The sequence below is a fragment of the Bombus pyrosoma genome, linkage group LG1, assembly GCF_014825855.1.
Source record: "Bombus pyrosoma isolate SC7728 linkage group LG1, ASM1482585v1, whole genome shotgun sequence".
Classification (NCBI taxonomy): Eukaryota; Metazoa; Arthropoda; class Insecta; order Hymenoptera; family Apidae; genus Bombus; species Bombus pyrosoma.
This window is the reverse complement of record NC_057770.1, coordinates 4,227,431-4,246,457: the sequence shown is the minus strand read 5'-3', so window position 1 is coordinate 4,246,457 and position 19,027 is coordinate 4,227,431. Positions and strand designations below refer to the sequence as shown.

The 19,027-nt window shown below is 46.3% G+C and overlaps 1 protein-coding gene across 8 annotated transcripts in view; it reads left to right on the top strand.

The window, feature by feature from the left end:
* The window catches only part of LOC122567514 (protein Skeletor, isoforms B/C), a 51,436-nt gene that overhangs the window by 5,196 nt on the left and 27,213 nt on the right, over nt 1-19,027 (top strand). For 5 of the 8 annotated variants that reach the window (XM_043726142.1, XM_043726133.1, XM_043726186.1 and 2 more), the window contains exon 2: nt 11,050-11,228. In XM_043726142.1, the coding sequence (XP_043582077.1) occupies nt 11,162-11,228 (67 nt within the window). In that variant the 5' untranslated portion in view covers nt 11,050-11,161. Of the gene's footprint in view, nt 1-8,333; nt 8,452-8,511; nt 9,688-10,116; nt 10,568-11,049; nt 11,229-19,027 lie in introns of those variants that run through there. The other 3 variants (XM_043726152.1, XM_043726159.1, XM_043726167.1) reach the window with 3 other exon arrangements.

Genomic DNA, 19,027 nt, shown 5'->3' with positions numbered 1-19,027 from the left:
GTTTTGGGTCAGCCAGGGTCGTACGGGAAAGGAAAGAGCCCCTGAAGGTTGCGTCCTACTTCCAACGTCGTGATGCTTGGGTGGGAGTGCAACAGAAAGCAACGGGTAGGATAAGGACTGGGTGGATCTAGGGGTGGGAGAGGGAAAAAACTCTACCGCGAGAGAAAACCGAATCAATAAACCTACGATCTCGCCTCCAGCCTGCTGCCTCCTGCCTTGCACCTACTTATGTAACTAGGCGAGCAGTTACGACCCTTCGAACTGCATGCTTGCATTAATGGGCCGACCAAGTACTGCGAATTACCTTGCCGTTCGGATAATTAATTAGCCACAGCGATCTTTTCACTTCGGACGTTGACGCGACGATAAATAGCCGAACGATTCTCGCCTCTCTATCGTCGTTATCTATATATTTCTATATATTTGTAAGTTCGTAACGTTCGATCGACGTTTCGACGTTTCGACGTTTCGAAGCCGCTTGCCGAGGAATTTTTATTTTCGTAGAAGGATAAATTTCGATTTTCAGTTTTTCGGGAATTTTCCGCAAAATTGTACATAGATTCGAGATAGATTCAACGAAGATATAAAGTTTCGCGATCAAAGTAGGCGGATTTAAGTCGACGATCGATTTCGTATCGCTCCCTCTAACGTTGGATGGGGGTGCGTTTAGCCTCTGGCTGCGATCGAATTATATGGCGCTCGCTATCTCGAACGTTTGACGAGTGACAATTAGGGGAATATATCTTTAGAAAAGTAGATTTTATCGTGACAATGATCGAACACGGATAATTGTGTTTCTTGGTGCCTTGGTGCGCAAGGCAACGGTCGCAACATTCGGAATTTATTGGAAAATTCGATCGACGCTATTCCGCACCGACGTGACTTCATTTTCTGGCCAACAGTTGACAGAGTATAATTCTCGCAGAGAGATAGACACCGTGGCAATTGTTACTCGTCTTTGTTTCTCCAGACATTGTTCTCTCATTACGACAGGATGTCACGAGGTTTCAATTTCCGCGGTACATTTAAATCCTTCTACTTCTCCCGATAGCTTGTTAGCTTTAGTTCTCGCCCGCGGCTCCAGCAATTACCCGACCGGTTCTGGCTCGAATTATTTTCTAACGATAAGACAAATACGTAACAAATATCTAACGGGGATCGTTTTAAACCATGTCAATTACGCGACGATAAATTTTTATTTTCAAATAAAGAGAGAACGGCTATGAAAAGAGACGTACGATAATTAAAAGAAATTCGTTTCTGTCGTGCGTCTATCGTACTTACTTTTATTTTATTTTATTTTTTATTTTTAATAACAGGGGTTCGTTCGAACGAGTCCCTGGTTTCGCAAAATTGTCCGGACATCTTAATTGCGAGAAGAACGCGCTCATTTATGATAAACCGGGAGAAAAGAAAAGGGAAGGGAATACAAGGCCGTGGCACAATGCTGTCTGCCTTGAATTTTGATTGGAATGCCCATTGTCTTCCATTTAATTATCTGTTTAATGCTGACCGTCACCTCTTCCGCCCGTCCTTCGTACGTACATGTTCCGTTTGCGTGTCCTACGTATGTACGAATTCGCGTTTGCCGATATAATTAATGACTCGCGATGAAGACCAACGATCAGAATCGACGGCAATCAGCCTTAATGGGGATAACGATGGTGAAACGAAAAATTGTGGAAAAGGATAATACAAAAATTGCCGCGCGAGTATTCCGACGTTTAAAGATCGTTTCTTGTTTTAATTAGGAGAAAATACATTATCCACGGGCGCATATGCGAGGTAGCGACCTCTTGGAAAAAGAATTTCTTTAGAAGAAAATTTGCATGTTTGATGGGGACCATCGAAGATTCGAAAGAGCCTGTACTTTACTTTCGTTTTCGACGAGATAAAATATTTGGTCAGTTACATTGTCTACGGTCTGTTACACAAATACAGTGGTCACGTGGCACGCGGCGAGCTTCAAACGTTGTTTGCGAAGGGAAGATATTAAACTTCCAACATGATGCACGGCCTCTCGGACTCGGAGCGTAACTCCGGAAAGGAACTCGGGAAAGGAATGCGGGTATCGAGTTTCAGCTCCTTTGTGTACAAAGAAACCCTTCGACAACTTCGTTTCAAGCGTTTCGTTACTTATTGCTCGAATAATTTAAAGCAGTAACGAATCTTCATCCGCTACTCGCGCGCTTCATTTTCCAAACTCTTCGTTCACCCGTTAAATTTTCATCGTACCGTAGGCGATATAGTCGCCATCCCTCGAAAGAAAGGCGCCCTTCTCGGTGCGGATCGCGACCGATTTCGCGTCTCCATAGAGCTCCACCGACATAAAAGCCGCCTCATTTCCTCTCGCAACGAAACAGAGAGAGAGAGAGAGACAGAGAGACAGAGAGAGAGAGAGAGAAAGAAGAAACAAAGAATGAAAAACGAAGTAAAATATCATTTTCGAATCGTTCTTTCGCGCGAGCGGTTCGGAAATCGCGCGGCGAAACTCCAGATATACGTATACGCGAGGTTTGGTGGTGGTCGTCGACGCGATCGAAGGGAGCGAGAGGAAAAAAGGACCGAGACAGAAGTAAATAAGACAAAGGTCGGAGAAGGGACGGTAGACCGATGGAGGGATGGAAAGCAGCCGAGGGATGGTACGTGGTTGCGTGTGTGCAACGACGGGCGACAGAGAGAGCTTTTCAAGGAAGCGACGTGTGTGCGAGAAACGCGAGAGCTCGTGCGCCGGCTGGCTACGGACAAAAGCGTGGTTCGAGCTTTTTTTAATTGTGTCTCTCTTACACCTGCTCTCGTTCAACCTCCCTGCCTTGGCTGGCGACACGTTCCACGTGGCCCCATTATCTCTTCTTCTTTCTCTTCTTTCCCTTCTTTCCCTCCTTTTCGTCCATCCTGAATCGGCTCGGTTTTATCGGAGTATCGCTCGACTTACCCCCAAGGACGCGCGGCCGTATCGTCGTCCACGAAACCAGGCTGGTTTTACGGATTCTCGATCGGGGAAAGACCTCCCCGTCGTCGGTTCGGAGAGGGGTGGACGATGACGCGTGAATCGGAGAGATAGAATTTTATTTTCCATAGGCGCCGCGCTATTTATGCCTCGTACGGCTGGAAACGGGCCTCGATACCGTGATATATTCGCGCGTGAGTGGCCGAAAGCCTGTGGTGAATTTGCCGGTGACGCGGCGTAGTACCGCGTGTCCTTCGATTTTCATCCCTATCGTTCCGTTATCGCGACCACCGCTCTCCGAGACAACGACTCTCGCCAGTTTATCTTACCCCCGTGAATTTTCCCACGTTTCCTCTTCATTTCCATACATTGGCTGTCGCAAGCTTGTAGAAAGCGTCGCTGGTGAAATTATTTTTTCTCTATCTCTTGCGGAGAAATGTTGAGGAACTTTCGAGTAGCCTCGATTCGCGCGTTGCTGTACGCGTAGAACTATCAAAAGTCGGGGACGATTGGTCGCGCAACATTGTCGTTCCTAAAGTTTTAAGCGGTTTGCGTTAACCGGGAAAACGTTCCAGCCTCGCCAGTTCTTCCACGGGGACAAGCGTATTCTTGAGAGGAATGGCGCGGCTCGAGCGAGTAATTTGAAATTCAGCTTCGTTCTTTCTTACGTCGCACGAACGAGCTTGCCTCCTCTCTCGCAGCGAAGCAAAGTCACGCAAACGAGTTTAGAACGAGAAGAAAGGAGGAAAAATAGGGAGTAGATGCGTTATTATGTTTCTTCGGAACCGATACAGACAACGGCGAGACGATGATGCGATTTCCCGTTGACGGGAACGAATTTACGAAACGTTGCATGGTCGGTTGTGGGAATCGAGAGGCTGCTTATTTATCGATGCACGATCGGTCCTGCGACAATTTCCCGCGCAAAAGTTGTCGCGATTCCATTATGATGATATTATAGAGAGGAAGGCGAAACGTTTGAGAATCGAATGCAAAGGAAAAGTCGATTAATTGGAAGAGAAAAACTTGGCAAGAAGAAAATCCGTTTTCTCTTCGTATCGGAATGAAATTATTCGACAGGATACATCTATACCGCTAGGAAATTCGGAAACTGTTTGCTAACGGTCCTAAACGTCTTTTCTTCGAAGCACCGACATTCACGTGCTACGTTCGCGCTTTCATTAGTACGGTCGTAACCGTTGAACACACGACGAAACAGAAAGCGCTAGTAATTTCGACTCGCTCCTTCAAAATCCTAGATACCCGATAGGATCCTAGCAGCGGATTCAGCCAGCGCAGTGGCTGCATCCTTTTGCCGCGCGCTGAATTCAAGTAGTCAAAGTGCAAAAGCTCAAAAAGGACGCCTCGCTGCGCGAAGCTTCGGGAAACTCGGACTTTGAGTCTCTCTCTTTCTCTTTTTGAAAGTACGCATTCACGTAGGCAGGTACTGGCATGGAGGAGGAGCAGAGAGGAAGAGAAAGAGGAGAGAGCTTTGAAAGCTGTCGCAGGAACGAATCGGATGGGCGAGCTGTTGAAACGCCGCCGTAGAGGATGTACGGTAATAGATTGTACAACCGGGCGATTCTGCATGAAAAAATAAACCACGAGTGTCGGATAAAAGTTTTACGCGCGAGCCATCGTTTTCGAGAAAATCGACTTTGATAGTACGAGGGTGCGTACTCGCGTTCGCTGCGCGTAATAGCGGAATTACCGTCGCTGTAGTTTGCAAGTCGATTGCGACTGTTTTTACGTTTACGTGAAATTTAAAAGCACAAAATACCCTGTAAATGCATATAAATTATTCGATCGGGTGTATACAGATTTGCATAAACATTCGCGGTCTATTCGTAATGGTTTTTCGCGAGTTGTGTGTTTCGAAAAAAAGAAAAAAAGATTTTAATCTTTGCAAAACGATCCAAAGATCGCTGCATTTTGATCTTTCTCCCTTCACGATGAACCGTCCAAGTTTATCATTTATTTCGAAACACCCTGTACGAGCTAGCGAGTCGAGAAAGAGGTAGCACATTTCTCATTGAAATACCGTCATATTTCCGCGTTGCCAATGCGTTTCGCGCACACAGCTGACTAAGACGTACGAGCGAGCCGGGTTCGATCTCGCTAAGAGCAAATCACGCGCCGCGCTTTCTGTGAGTCGAATTGGAAATAACGCGAGAAACGAAAGCCATCGCTACCCTCTCTCCGAGGGATCGTTTTATCGATAGATCTTAACATTCTCGCCGCTGACAAATTTCTTACATTTGCCTGTCTGTCCGTACGAAACCGTCTCTACATATTTCCAGTATTTCTTTCTAAGTACGTATTTCCTTTGAATTCGCGTCGATTCTCTTGTAAAATTCCACGATCGTGCGGACTTCGTTCCGTTTACCTCGTATCAATTTTATTTCAAATTGCCTGGACGCTTGACGCGCGTAGAATCGCGTTGAGGCATCGTTCGATCGGAAGCGATCTAGGAGCGGATTAAAATCCGACGATGGGATTTCGAAACGCGGCCGATCTCCTTTTCCGCGTGTATATTCCGAAATGAAATTAAACCGTTCGATTCGGTGTCAATCAAAGTGGATCCACTCGGATGATATTTGACGGTTGCCGTGAAAATACGCATCGACGAGTCCTTCTAGAAATTACGTTACGCCCTTATTACCTGTCATTGTTCGATAACGATATATATTTAATTAAATCGGACCCGGCCGATTGAAAGCAGACGGGACGTGCTAGATTTTAACGAACCTGTCAACGTCGTCGTTCCCCTGATGCGGCCACTCGATATTCGTTTCTGTCCGACGGAATGCTCGATCGAAGTTATTGTCTCGCTGTGTTTTCCCAAACGGGCAAATGCGCCCCGTTACGCCTGATTATCGATCTTTATCTAATCGACCAGGGAAATGAACAAGTTAAATTTCTTAAGAAACAAAATTTACTTTTCCGCGATATAGATCAAAAAGTCAGAACGATAGATTTAAATTCGTTGTAACCAATTATCGCGATAGATTATTAATAGAATCGTTTTACGCGCTACGTCCTGTTTGTCGCGTAGAGTACCGTCGATTAATTCGACGTCCGCGAGTGGACGTCGTAACCGATTCCTCGGCGGACGATAAAAAAAAAAAGGGGAAAAAGAAAAGAGAAAAGATGGTTGCGGTCGAAAATGATCGTACAGTCGCGTTAAAAGCAACGATTTCATCGACCACGGGAGCCGCGCGTTACGGACACGTTCAAAGCTCGCACGAACGACCGGCGAAAGTTGGTTATAGCGTGCCGTGCAAAACGTATCGTCGGAGATGACCGGAACTGCAACAACGAAACGACGAAACAGCGATCCGCTTGTTACATCCTGGAATGTTTTTAATTGACCGGTAGATGATCATCGATGCTTGATCGACTCGTGATTTACCAGCTGATGAGTATATTGCGCAGAGTTGTCCGAGCGTAAAGAAAAACCAAGATTTCTCGACTTAAGCACGCCTCCAATAACGAGATCGGCCAGTGATCGAATCCTTTCACCGTTGTTTTAGTTTGATCGCGAATCGTCAAATTTTGAACGAATGTTTCGCTTGTTGTCGATCAAGGATCATCGGCATCGAGAGTGAAAATTCACGATTTTGGCAGAGGCGGCATAGAAAAGAAGGAGATAAAAAGATAAAAGAATCTGGTTGAAAAGGATAATTGCCGATGAATGGGTTTGAAGCGATCGAAAGGGCTATATCGGTCGCGCGTGTATGAACTTTACTCGAAACATCCGGAATCGAGCAACTTTACTTTACGTCGATTATCTCTTTATTTATGTTTCAATTCGGTTTTATTCTATTTTCTACCGTACCGCGCTCCATTCTCCCGCTCGTTATTTTGTTCATATTTACTTTATTTCATATTTCTATCATTAGTCCTTGTTACTGCCTTAAACGAATCGCAATTATTAGCCTGCCATTGTCTCAACTTTGTTTCGCCTTGCCCATTCACGCGTCCTTCTCTCCTATTTAATTTCCCTCTCGGTTCCTCTATTTTCATTCCACGAGCAAACCAACACGGTCGGGGAGACAGATAAAGCCGTTGAGCTGATTTCGAATTCTTTGCCGCGACAACGAAATCGTATTACATTCATTAAAGGCTGTGAGCCGGCTAAGAACACAAAACACTGGCGAGGGTAGCGGGTGAAAGAGGGGGTGGAACAGAGGGATCGGTGTATAAGTGCGATACGTATCGAGGAGCGAGAAGACGACGAGGAGAGCCGAGTCGACTCTAACGTGTCAGTGGAACAGCGAACCTTCTAACCGGGGTTCGTTACAAGAAGACACGATCCGCAGCTGCAATTGCATCCCCTTCTGCCTGACTTTTCTTCCTGATAACGCGGCGAGATGCTCGGCGTGCCTGCGGTCCGTTTCTCCTGGTCTAAATTTCGTCTACGTCTGTCTCTAGCGATGGCGTCGATATTTCCGAGCTCCGGTATCTCCGACTTGCCCTTTATCGTACCTTGACGGAAGCGTTGCGCGTAGGTTTCACGTAGGACGATCTGTAGTTCTTCGAACGAACTTTAACCTATCGCCAAACGAACGTAGGTGTCGAATATTCGGAACGTTATGACGTACGTAGAAGCGACACCGTTCGTCACAGTTACAACGTTTGCCAAATCGTGCGAGATACGAGCTCAGTTGCGATCCGATAGTACGTGCGAGCGGCCAACGGACTGACTATACGGTATTTCCTACTATGTCGCCACTATAACGAGCTATAACATTCCGCTTTCGTCCTTGCTTTCGTCCTTGCTTTTGTCCTTGCTTGCGTCCTTTTTATTTCGTCTCAAAGAATCCGAAACAACTTTCCGCGCTTCATCGCGATCGTTCACTCGTCTCGCGTTCTCCAGCGCAACCCTCGCCCCTTGCCGGTATCGCGACTCTCTTACGCCGTTTGGCCGCGTCGCGATCCTGCAGATCGAGAGGAACCGATCGCACGATAACGATCGACGACGTCTCGACGAATCGGTATCGATAAGTCGACGCGAGTGTATCGGTCCCATCGCTAGCGGCGGTCGTGTTAGACCAGAGCTCTTTAGGTATCCAGGGTGGGGTGAGATTGGGCGCAGAACCGGCGTGGGTAATGGTGACTACGTTGGCTGGTAGGTTCCGCGGGGTTAGCAGGGCCGAGAGGAAGGCGGCGGTGGGGTGGACTCGGGTGGCACGGCGCGGGGGTGCACCGCAAGCTCGAAAGTTGGGAAAAAGCCAAGGAAGGGGTTGTGCTTCGAACGGAGGTCCGTCCGAGGGCGCAAGCTCGAGGTCGTCCCCGTATCCTCCCACTCTGGCACGCGATAGGTGGAGCCTCCCTGGCCGCCAATACATGTCCTGGACCCGTGTACGCTACGTGCGTAACCCCAGTCAGTCCTTCCACGTCCGAAAACGCGCGCTCTACGCACCCGGTGCGAGTGAGCTTAGCGCGGGCTCTCCCTGCTCTCTCTGCCGCGCTGCGCTGCGCCCAGCGTATCCGAACAGGTTAGCCCTTTTCGCGATACCTGCACCAGAACGTTCGTGCTCGAGCGCTTTCAGATATTTGTTAAATCGCCGACGATTCGATCGTTCGTGCCTCGATATCGTTGTCACGCCGCTGTCCCGCCGACGTGATAGCTCGTTGTCACGGATTCGGCGAGGGAGATGCCGGTGAATCTGTTTTGGAATCTGTTTCGACCGTGACGATTCGTCCAGCCTCTTCGTCTTGACTCTGGTGATGCTTTCCGAGTTGCTCGTCGTAAGCATTCTGGCGGGTTCTGCGTGGATTTTCTAGCGCAAGGCGCCACCGCCGCTACGCCAGATCGTTTGTCTCGAAAAACAAAGCTCGCCGTATCGTAACGCGTATTGGTTCTTTGCGAAGATTTATTAAAGAATAACAAGCACGCTGCTTGGTAAGCTGCAGCGATTTACGATTTCTACGAGCAACGATTGGAAGCGCTGGAATTTCAGTGCCAAAACCGCGAAAGTGCCAGGTTGTTAACGCGGAAGGGAAAGTTCCAGTGTATTTCCAGTGACGTATTACCTCGAAAGTATTCGTAGATAACATGGAAAACGGTCGAATAATATTTTAATATATCGTCGTACACGAATGTACATGTAGGACGGACCCTTTCGAATCGATAGATCGAAAAATATCCGACGAATCGTCGGTGAAATAGCGAGTATTGCATTTCGAGCAACTCGACCGCGAATCGTGCGCCGAATGAAATTCGCTTCTTCGTCCGATGTGAAAACGCCAGTCGATTTTCGTGTGCTCTCGTCCGGTGCAAAGAGATTACGGCCACGATCATATACAACGGCATAGTGCGTTGTACGATAGATACGTTAATAATAATCAGCTATCGGTAGAGAAATAATACGGCGGTGAAAGCGTGGAAAACGTAGAGCGTCAAAAACGTGGATCGCGCGATTTCATTTTTACCAGCAACTATATCCTTTCGAAAACGTTTTCAAATATTCGTTCTACCGTACAATCGTAGAATCGTGGTAACAATCGTGGTAGGAGAATAAATCACGATACAATTTCATCAGCGATCGTGTTTAAACGTTCGCGGAAGATGGCGCGTTCGGCTTCACCTAGCTCGATACATTTCTACTTTCCATCGGCTCGCATTGCGCGATTGCGAAGGAACGCAATTATCGAAAACATTGCCGAGCAATGTTGCAACCAAACATTGCATACACATTGGAACAACAACGGTGTACGGGCTTGGCGTACCAGTACGTGTGCAGCTTACTTCCTGTACATCTCTCCTTTGGTATTCGCTAGATGGCCAACAGAGTAATTAAAGATGCAACGTGTGAATGAACTCTGACACGAACACACCGATGGCATTTTAATTGCTCGACGCATCGCATCGCGTATCTTACTCTCTCCTCCTGTTTGCTTCGCCAAGCGACGTTTATCGCGTTCGTGTAGTGAAATCTTCCTGGTCGATTCATATTTATTTACTACTTGCGCTACTTGCAAATAATTCCTACGATCTGAAAATTAAAGTTAAAGACCGATAGAAATTAAGGTAAGCGTAAGAGTAAAACGTTTCGCGTATTTTCTTTCGATGGTACGGTAATCATGTTCTCTGTGCATAGAGCGCAATTTGCTCGCTCAGGAAAAAACGTTACAGCCGTTGTGACAACGCGAGATTCAACGTGAAATCCGTAGTTTCTTGCGATTCTATCGAATCATTCGACAGCAAAGAGAAAAACAAAAAGAGTTAGAAAGAGAGAATGGACGGCGGGAGTCGGTAGACTCGTTCGGAGGAAAATATTTGTTGGCCGCTGATAGAAAGTACCGGCGCGTTTCGTGGACTCTCTCGAGGTCGTGTAGACTGTACGGCTGTTTTTTTCAAACTCGCCAGCCGGTACGGGAAAGGTGTGCCGGCAGACCGATGGCAAATTTCTGCTCAGTCGACGTTGTCTCGGTCAATAGTCAACACGTTCTACAGGAGTCCGTCGCCTCTCGTTCACTTTTTCACCGAGCTTCTTCCGACCGATCGACTCGAGTGTTGATACAATTCGTTTTGCTTAGTTTCTTTCCCCAATTACTCGCACGCGGCATTTCACTCGATGTTCGATAGCACTTTTATCCTCTTTGTCGTTGGTAAGTTGCTCGTTCAACAACTTGGTTATTCCGAATCTCGGTCGTGAAACGTCGTTTAAACGACGATCGATTATTTTCCTTCGGAATCGTTGAACGAATTTCGCACAGCTGTTCTTCGAATTTCGCGAAAAAATAATTTCAATCTCTCTATTAACATATCCTGGCGCGGCTAGATTCAACGATTCAGGGTACATAAATAATCCTGGACGAGTAAGTAGGCGATCATGAAGCTCCTTAAAGCCTTTGTCTGAGACACAGTGGTTTCCGCGGCGAAAGGTTTTCAAGGATCTTCAAGCGGCGTGCTCACCGTCCGTTCTAAAAAACAAAGATTTTCTGACCGCGACAGCTCGAAGCACGCGGAAAAAAGGGAGAAAAAAGAAGGAAAGAGGGAGAGAGAGAGGGAGCAAAGAAAAAAAAGACCCCGCCGAGAAAACTCTCGCGAGGATAGTCGAGGCTTCACAGTGTTCCTTTCGAATTTCCAGATCAAAAGTAAGTGCGCGCGTGTGGTTCGTGTGTGTATACATGTGCCATCATCCGCGTGAGCGATAAGCGGGAGAGAAGAGGACTCGGGCCAACAGAAGCCGGAACCGAAAAATGGATGCGACGTCACTGCGACTCATTTCCGGACTGCTTTTGTTCGCCTACACCGCGTCACACTTTGGTAAGTCATTTTGCTTAATAAAACTACTATTTCTTCCTCTGTGTGCATGCGTGTGTCTGTCTGTGTCGCGTAGTTGAATCCTCGCGTCGCGAATCTTGTCAATTTTCGAAAAACGCGTCCTTCTTTAACCGATCGTTGTATTTCGCGTGCATAGAATGTCAAAATTATATTTTACAGGCTTGCGGATAAGAGGGGGAATTAATGAAAATTGCCCATCCTCTAGTTCATAAGACTCTGGTTTATTATCAGAGAAAAATTCCACGCGTACACTCGATTAATTAAAAGCGAAGATAGCTTAATTCTTCGTGTCTCGAAGAATTTCTGAAGCATAGCCTAGACGTGGTGCCCCTATGATAATGCTTAGATCGTATGTCTTGATTATGCTTACAAATACTATTTCCGTGGAATGTTATTTTATACGCATTTGTGTTTAGTAATAATAATAATAATAATAAGGATAAAAATTTTAGTTTCGTTGGTAAGCGCTTTAACAGCTCGCCATTTTTCCGGTACAAATACAACCAACTAGAACGGCTGACTACGTAACACGTGTTCATACCGCAGCCACGATATTTGAAACACGAATCGCGACGCGTTTGCCTTTCGCTACCCGAGCCCCGTTCATTTCAAAAAGCATTTCGATGTTTCCAACGTCCGTCGATCCAGCGTTTCTGTCAACCTTTCTCCGCCTCTGTTTCGCGTTCCCGCCACAAATCATCGACGATTGCCGATAGAAAAACCCGTGTGAAATTGTCGTTGATCAACCGATCGCGATATGAAGGCTGGTCGATTAAAATCCGTAAGATTAAAACGGGGCTTAAAGTTAATTGTATCAACGGGAGTAACGTTCGCTTATCGGACACTAGGATGGTTATGGTAATTTCAAAACTTTGAGCGATTTAGAAGGTAAATTGCTAAGGAAAACGAGGACGTGGCACAGCAGGACCGAGGCAATGGTGGAAAGGCGGCAGCAAATGCGTCGCCGTAATTGCATAATGGACCTGGTGTGTTCGCGTCGAGATACGAAGCCCTGGCCTGGTTTTTACTCGAGGACTTTCACTCCGCATCACTGGCTCTTCTCTCTCTCTCTCTTTCTCTCTCTATCCTTCCTTGTTTTCGTATTCATCTCCCTCGATACTCCTCCTCTCGTCGCGTTTCTGTTTCTCTCTTCCTTATTTTATCCCACGCGTTTCCTTGTTACTCCATTTTTCGCTCGCCATTTTTCTTCCCTCTCTGTCCGACCGTTTTTATCTTCTCTTGCTGCCATTCTCGGTTCTCTATTTAGCGACGTATCGTTATCTTTATTCCTGCTCGTAAATGTGAATTTAATTTCGCACCTCGAATAATCGAGGTACGACAGATCCTGAAATTCAATTACATTCTACAAGAATTTTCTCATTCGCGTGAAACTTTTGCAACGCTGTTGCGAGGATGCGAGAAACGGCGCTGTAATTTCCGTGTACTCACCACGAATCACGATGAACATCGTAAATAATAGAACCGAGGAGAAGGATCGAGGAAGGACACCCGGTATATAAGGAACAGGCGGGTCTCTGTTACTTGGCATTAGTCGGTTTCAAGTACGGAGTATTGTTTCTGGAGATCCCGCCGCTCAAATTGCCAGCATTTAGCGGCTTATCTGGATTATCGTTTCCCCATGCACGGTCCGAGGGAGCATTTTTCGTGGGGGGTAAAAACGCGGGACGGTTCGCGCTTTTCGAAATTCACCGTGTTTTCTCTCACCGGACGATATTCTTTTTCCTTCTTCCTTCCGCCGTCTGGAAAAGGATTAAAAGGAGAAGAGGATTAGAGACGTTTTCTTTTTCCTTTCTTTTTACCCCTCTTATTCGTTTAATTCTTTTCTTTCTCCCTCTCTATTTCCCTTCTGTTTTCTATCTCTCTCTCTCTCTTCAAGCTCGGTCTCTATAACGGAAATAATTTCAGCGGAGAAGGAAGCGTAAATTCAGTGAGAAAAATTACGCGAGATTTCAAGATAAACTGGAAGCTGGTTTAATGAGTTGCGTTCAACTGGTATAAAAGGGATATATATCGTTTCGCAGCCGTATATCGATTCGCACTGGGATCGTTAATTGATTACAGAGCGCAATATTTGCTCTATTTCTTTGCGTACAGGCACACACGGTTGAACGTTTAACGTTTGACCTACTTCCTACGGATAATTTGAAAGGCTTCTTCCCAAGGTCAATCATGCCCTCTCGACAAAATTTTACCTTGGGATTAGAATCCGATCGGATATTTATTCGTGGACGCTCTCTTCGTGGGCTCGCGCGTGTCTTACAACCGCATTTTACGCGGTAGATATTCCGCGTGCAAATTGCTTTCCACGATAATGAAAAGCATCTTCGTAATAATATTTCGTTTGAACGTTAAAAGGCAGCCACTTGCTCTAGAAATGAAATATTTTTCTCGAATTTCTGCCTGAAAATTCTCGTTAACGACCAACTAGCTTCGCTCAAAGGCTCTGCTTGCTTCCTTTCTTCGTCATGAACTTATAAGGTGTACCATAAATATGTCGTATACTTTCGCAATGTCTAAAGCGACGATAGCCGCCGTCGTATACGTACAAAGCTTCGAGGTACGTTGCACAAGTATCGAAAATTATTTCTTCTTAACGCTGTGCATGAAGATCTTCCATTTACGAAATTCGCTACGCAAACTCGTAACTCGTTACTCGTAACACGAAAAGTCTGAGAAACATGCTCGATTTCCGGGACACCTGGTACGTCGGCATACACGGAGATAGAACAGGGCGCGTTCATGTAGCTTCCAATAAAGCTCCGTTCGAGTGCTCGTTCGGTACTCGACGAATCTTGAATCGGACAATACCCTCGTGGTACGTCCATCTGAAATAACCCATAAGGTCCCTCGAGTGTAGCATCTATATAGGGAGCGGTAATGCCTCGTGGCACGGTTACGAACATCCACCGTACAACCAGCGGAGCAACATTTTTTACCTTCTTTGTCAGGGATTACTTCCGGGTCAGCAGCCAGACTCGATCGTGTCCAATCCACAAGCTTACAGATTACCGGACATACTTGTCACGAGCGTGGTAACGCGACGCGTATCACGTGTAATCCATCGACTTTTCCAGCACGCTTTTACTCACATTTTTCTTCCTTCCATTTCGTTTTTCTCGTACGGAGTTTAGTTCGCAGTAAGACGACTCGGTGGACACGCGTGCAAGCGCGAGTGTCATACGAAAAATATCGTATATTCCAGTTTCTCTGTAATTACGTCCGCTGGAAATTTGTTTCTTCATCACGACAATGCGTTATTTCTCGACTGTGATCGTGCTACGTTCGATACATATTATCTCGAGTCGCTGGAAAACGAAATTCAAATGTACTTTCGCGTATCAGGGAGAAGAGGTCGGGAGATGTCTAAAGGAACGCGGTTCGGTTCGAAGCAGACGCGAAGACTCGCGGAGATGGAAATCGCGAACGAGAACAGGCATTCATCGGACGTTGCGATCGCGAGGTTACGCGGCCGTTCGTTGCAAAAGTAATCGAGCAATTTTTTCCCTTTTTTTTTTTTCTTGCTTCCCCGCGGGATTACTTCCGGTTCAACGAGTCCCGCTCAGTCGGGTTCAATCTCCGTACTCTGTGTCAGATTACAGAGTACTCGCCGTAGTAACATCTATAGTAACACGTGTGTAGTATGTAAACTCGTGGTACGCGTGCGCGTTTACGGACCAGTCGCCCATATGCATAAAAGGCGAGTACTGCATATATGTATATCGCTGGAAAATCGGGCGCGTTCGTGTGCGTTCGATGCATATCAGGGACGCACACGATCTTTATTCCTTTTCTTCGATCGAGATTGTATCGCGTCTACGATTCCATTCGTTCCGACGAGTTATTATTCCATATGAAATATTATATGCTCGTGAAATATTTTTAAACGACACGCGATGACTAGAATGCTACAGAAAAATGATCGGAAGAGATTAAATTTGATTTGATATTTAGGGGATGAAGTTTATCATTTATTTATTTACCATTTAAAAACGAAGGAGTTTTACTTCCATTACGAATACAATTGACACTTATCGATGATAAAAGACGGAATATCGATGTGTCGCGTAATCGCGATACAAGCAACGAAATAATAGACGGATAATAAAGTAAAAAGAATAGAAATGCACTCTGCTTTCCACTCGATCGCCGGAACGAGAGTGAACCGCAGAGCGCTCTGCACCCTGAAACTTAAGTAGCTCCTACCAGAGTGCACACAGACAGGGTGGGGAGCGTCGTTTCGACGCGGCGCTCAACCACGGCGTCCCCTCCGTGATACTCGACGGTAGTATGAGGGGCGTCGTTTCAGCGCTCGCCGCTCACAATCAGACAGCCGAGTCCCCACCGTGAAGCGTACGAAAGAGCACCCCACCATCGCCACGCCACTATGGAAGTGGAATAGGTCAGCCGGACGTTCTGAATAAACCTTGTAGTTACGATTATTTCTATACATTTTGAAACTTTCGATTCTTCTGCAAGCATTTACCGATAGAGTAGCCCAGTATCTACCACTGTGGAATCATTAAAGCGCAGAGTATAGAAAGTACGATATCCTAAGATAACTTTCCATATTTGTTGCTAATAAAATTCTATCGAAATTCCAACGAAAGTAGTAGAATGTTAGTGATGGTTTTCTTTCCGGTATTTCTTCGAGTCACGAGCGACTTGTTCTAGACGTTGCTTTATTCGTTCGTATTTACGATTCGTTCGCTCGTACCGTACGTTAAAGTTCGTTTCGTTATAATCGTCCGTGTGCAAGAAACGAATCGGTTTAGCCATGTTCGGCGTGAAAAATTTACGGAGGATGATAATTTCCCGAGTATATCGCATCGAACAAGATTCCTATATTTTTCTGGAACATCGGACGCTTTGCAATTTTCCTCGCATGCGAGCCTGACGCGCATGCATCGACGTAATCGTGCGCTTGTTCCTTCCATAGATGACACAGATGTGTCGTGGAACGCGCCCATTACCGGAGATCGTTATACGCGACTCGTAACGAAATTTCAGTATCGTTTCTTACGTTCCCAATTTTTCACGCGTTACGGAACGTACTATATAGAGGAATTCTCGCGAATTACCAAATAAAACTGCGATACTCCGTTCCAACAGCGAGACTGTGCAAAAATAAATTTCGACGATTTCTATCAGAATTTCTTCCTTGTCTCGGTCTAAATCTGCGTGTATGTTATACGTATTTACGACGTTCGTTCTCGTAATTGCTACTATACCTTGACACAAATGAATCGTATACCTGGTATCCGATCAGGCGTTGCTACGAGAGTCCTGGAATGCGACGTCGCGTCATTCTCTCGTCCATGATCTGAATTATATAGAAAATTATGGCGCTCTTGGACACGTAATCCCACGTAACGCTTCATTAGCGGTGAACCTGCGTCTCTAGTTTATTCTTAGCACTTAAGTTTGCACCGTAAATATATCAGTTCGACTGAAGCATTATTTTAAGGATCGATATATACTCTCATCGAGAGTCTCGTAGTAGAGTCTTACAGAGAATTTAAATTCTTATCGTCGCCAGTCTTAAAAGAAAGGTTAATAAAGCGACAAGTATAGAAAGTTGGCACCGAGCAAGAGCGAGCGAACTGACGCATCCCCGTAATTAAAATTCGACGGTAATCGAAGGGAGGCGCGCAATCGAAGATAGAGGATCACATGTGCACGTGCGACGCAGCGACAGGCTACTCGGAGTAATTGGAGTCGGTAACGGGTGTACATTTAATGCGTGTATAGTATACTTGTTGCTTGTTCGCCAGATGTGTGGCTCCCAACGGAGCCGGTTACACGATGCTTTCGAAACGGCGAGCAAACGGCGACCACCCTCAAAGTTGGCGGTTCGGTGTTAATAGATGTAAACGGCCAATTCGAGGCTTTAACTAAAGGGATTTCTCCCAGTCGGCGATATCTGCGATCGATCAACGGTCCCACTTGTGACCGATGGAGCAACAGCGAGATATCAATCGACGATCGAAGGATGATATATCGAAGTCCTATTCGCAACGAGGTGGCTTTACTCGCGTCGAAACTAGAACTTTGATCATCTTTCGTCTAGCTTCTTTTCTGCTATTTCCCGGCCTCTTCCTACTCTCGATTAGAAAAAGACAAAATTTGATTCCATTGTTGGATCAGTCTGCCGCATTAACCGGTGGTCCGACATAAAACGCTCGGTTTGCATTGTCAGACGGTACAACCCCTGTACCTTAATCTATCCGCAATCAAATGATCACCCATCTCCCCTGGGGATCCCCTTTTCTTCTTTCATACTATTTTCTTATCGACTCCTCCGGGGAGAGAATAACCCGGAATTGCATCGTGGCTGGGCCTATCCGACCAGCGAAACGGAATGAAAGGCCGTAGTCAAAGAACGCGGACGTATCAGGGAAACAATTTAACTAATGGAACCGTATTGCCCGTAGAGATCTATGATCGTACACGATGCGCGCAACCGGCCCCCTTTTTTACGCGATATTATCCGAATTTTTCACCGGTCGTTCTTGTTATCGCTGGCCGATTCTAATTCCTCGGAATGATATCGATCGATATCGGCCAACGTCAACCGTTCAAGAGAAAGACGTTGTCTCGCGGAGGTACTGGAATCAACGTCTGTACCGTTAGTTGGGCCGAATTCTCTCGATCCAACGAAATATTTCGTTCAGATACTTTTACTGTATTCGTGTGCTTTACCCGTATGCGTCGATGAAGGCACAGATGCATCGCGTTAACTAAGCAGGAACGGCGTATTTCATTGGCTTCGTCTTGTCGACCGTATCGGAGCCGGGTGTAATTTGCACGTCTTGCGGATGCATAATGTGCTATTAGACGAACGGCTGACACGTGCTCTGACACGGAGTCATTATCGACCGTACTGCTGTCTTTCTCGTTATAACACCTCGTGCTTCTATGCCTACGACTTGATAAAGTGAGATACACGCGTGTATCGGAAAACTCATCGCCAAACACGCGCTTTCTTTTACCTTTCTTTCGCTTCACAGTCAAATAAAAATAAAATCAAAATCGAACGAAACACTTTGATCGTCTGCGGCGAGTGTAATCACTTGCCTCTTGGAGCAATCAAATAGAAAGCGGTGGAGATCGTGATCGAAATTGGCATCCAAATATTCCGATATCGATGGCACAGTGATCAAGTCGGCCGAAGGGGACGATATTACAGTGGCGTGTCTCTGGTCCGTGTTTGAGTTCCACTGCGATATGAATGTCTCCCCATGGGGGTGTCGTCGCATATCGATTGGAATGAGGTGCTAGCTACGCGTGCATGTATGTATCTATGTATGCACGTCCCGCTTCCAGCGGCCCTACGTCGTAACACGAATTTCGTGGGAACCGTAGCTTCGAAACGGAGGGAGTCGACCGTGAATCGTCTTCCGACCGATGACACGGTCACCATCGCTGCTCCACGATAATGGTGTCAGCCAGGTACATTTGTCACATGCGCTCCGAATCAGTCCGTATCAGTCCGTGTCGGGCGTTCCGAACGCGCGAGTCGCGAAACGCTGATCTCTCAGGTCACGATCATTAAAATTCGATTTAAGTCATCTTTGATACGAAGCAATAGTAAAATTTGTCTTATCTACTATTTTAGGAAGCATCTGTTTTACGAAATACATTTATCCAACAAGAAGGAACTTTTCGGAGCAACATATAGTATTACGTGCACGCTAAATAGGACGGCTGTCACGTTACCTGTCCACCCTTGCGCTCGTCCCCCATTCCAGTCGCTCAAAAGA